General features: G+C 56.7%; 1 protein-coding gene across 1 annotated transcript; it reads right to left on the bottom strand.

Moving 5' to 3' along the window:
* Positions 1-401: 401 nt before the first annotated feature.
* Positions 402-1,528, bottom strand: LOC126088303 (calcium-binding protein P-like). Its single transcript, XM_049906434.1, has 2 exons — positions 967-1,528; positions 402-925 (listed from the first exon to the last, which is right to left on the bottom strand). Exons 1-2 carry the CDS (start codon positions 1,526-1,528, stop codon positions 402-404), a joined length of 1,086 nt encoding a protein of 361 aa, XP_049762391.1.
* Positions 1,529-1,951: the final 423 nt, after the last annotated feature.

The following is a 1,951-nucleotide window of genomic DNA, read 5'->3' as shown; positions in this document are numbered from 1 at the left end:
AACTAGCACCTGTGGCAAGCCACTTGCTTATGCACCTTTGATACACTGCTCCCATTCCCAGTGTTCCAATGCAGTACGTTGCCTCCACATTGCTTCTGGCGACATGCTCTGGAGGGGTGTAGAATCTGGTCCTTTGGTGCAAGCCAGCTAGGAAGCTGTCACACGTTGTCCTTCGTAGATCTTTCTCTGAAGCCATTGGCCGCACCACACAAACGGACTGTTTACTGCCTCTAATGGCTGAAATTCCTCTACCACTCTGCCCCTCTGCCAGGCCATGAGCCATGAGCTCAAAGGCCTCTCAGGGTTGGTCAGCCTGCGAGTATGGAGTGTACGTTGATCTACCTTTGACCTTCAAGCTCAGGGATGAACCTCTATGCACATTTTTGGAACCTACTCTAATGCTACCAACACAGCTTCTCCAGCAGCGTTTGTTCCTTGGAGGAGTTGCTTGTGATGCCACACCTATGCTGGAATGCTGTGACCAGTCTGGGCCTTACAGAGGTCCAGCTTGTGGCGGAGCGTACTGGTATAGTGAAGGTCCCAGCTTGCAGCGGCGAGTACTGGACCAGTGGAGGTCCAGCTTGCAGCGGCGCGTACTGGCCCAGTGGAGGTCCAGGTTGAAGTGCCAGGTATGGGTCTGGCGGAGGTCCTAGTTTCCCTGGCAGGTATATGCCATGCAAAGCTCCAGGTTTACCTGATGGGTACGTGCCATGCAAAGCTCCAGGTTTACCCAGTGGGTCCGCGCCATGCAAAGCTCCAGGTTTCCCTGGCGGGTACGTGTCATGCGAAGCTCCAGGTTTACCCGGCATGTATGCAACATGCAAAGCTCCAGGTTTACCCGGTGGGTACATGCCATGCAAAGCTCCAGGTTTACCCAGCAGGTATGCTCCATGCAAAGCTCCATGTTCCCCCAGCTTGGCGCATACTTGCCAGGGAAACCTAGAGCTTCGCATGGCGCGAACTCACTGGGGAAACCTGGAGCTTTGCATGGTGTGTACTCGCCAGGGAAACCTGGAGCTTCGCATGGCGCATACTCGTTAGGGAAACCTGGAGCTTCACATGGCGTGTACTCGCCGGGGAAACCTGGACCTTTGCATGGCGCGTACTCGCCGGGGAAACCAGGACCATCGCATGGTGCGTACTCGCTGGGGAAACCTGGAGCTTCGCATGGCGTGTACTCGCCGGGGAAGCCTGGAGCTTCACATGGTGCGTACTCGCCGGGGAAAACTGGAGCTTCGCATGGCATGTACTCGTCAGGGAAACCTGGAGCTTTGCATGGTGCGTACTCGCTGGGGAAACCTGGAGCTTTGCATGGTGTGTACTCACTGTGGAAACCTGAAGCTTCGCATGGCGTGTACTCGCCGGGGAAACCTGGAGCTTCGCTTGGCGTGTACTCGCTGGGGAAACCTGGACCTTCGCATGGCGCGTACTCGCCGGGGAAACCTGGGCCTTCGCGTGGCGCGTACTCGCCGGGGAAACTGGGACCTTCGCATGGCGCGTTCTCGCCGGGGAAACCTGGAGCTCGCATGGTGCGTACTCGCAGGGGAAACCTGGAGCTTTGCATGGCGCGTACCCACTGGGGAAACCTGTATCTCCGCCAGACCCATACCTGCCACTGAAATCTGGGTCTCCAGTGGGCCAGTACGCACTGCCGCAAGCTGGACCTCCACTTGGCCAGTACACACTGCTGCAAGGTGGACCTCCACTGGGCCAGTAAGCACCACCGACAGCTGGACCTCCAGAAGGCCCAGAGTGGCCACAGCATTCCAGCATAGGTGTGGCAACATAAGAGCGACTCCTCCAGAGAACAAACGGTGCTGGAGATGTAGTGTAGGGAGCATCAGAGTGGGTCTCAAAGATGTGGGTAGAGGTTCGTCACTGAAGTTTAAGTTCAAGGATAGAACAGCCATGCCCCATACTCGCAGACTGAATGACCCTGACAGCACTTCGA

Source organism: Schistocerca cancellata, chromosome 6 (genome assembly GCF_023864275.1).
Source record: "Schistocerca cancellata isolate TAMUIC-IGC-003103 chromosome 6, iqSchCanc2.1, whole genome shotgun sequence".
In the NCBI taxonomy this organism is placed as follows: Eukaryota; Metazoa; Arthropoda; class Insecta; order Orthoptera; family Acrididae; genus Schistocerca; species Schistocerca cancellata.
The sequence above is the reverse complement of the archived record's forward strand: the minus strand, read 5'-3'. Positions and strand labels throughout refer to the sequence as shown.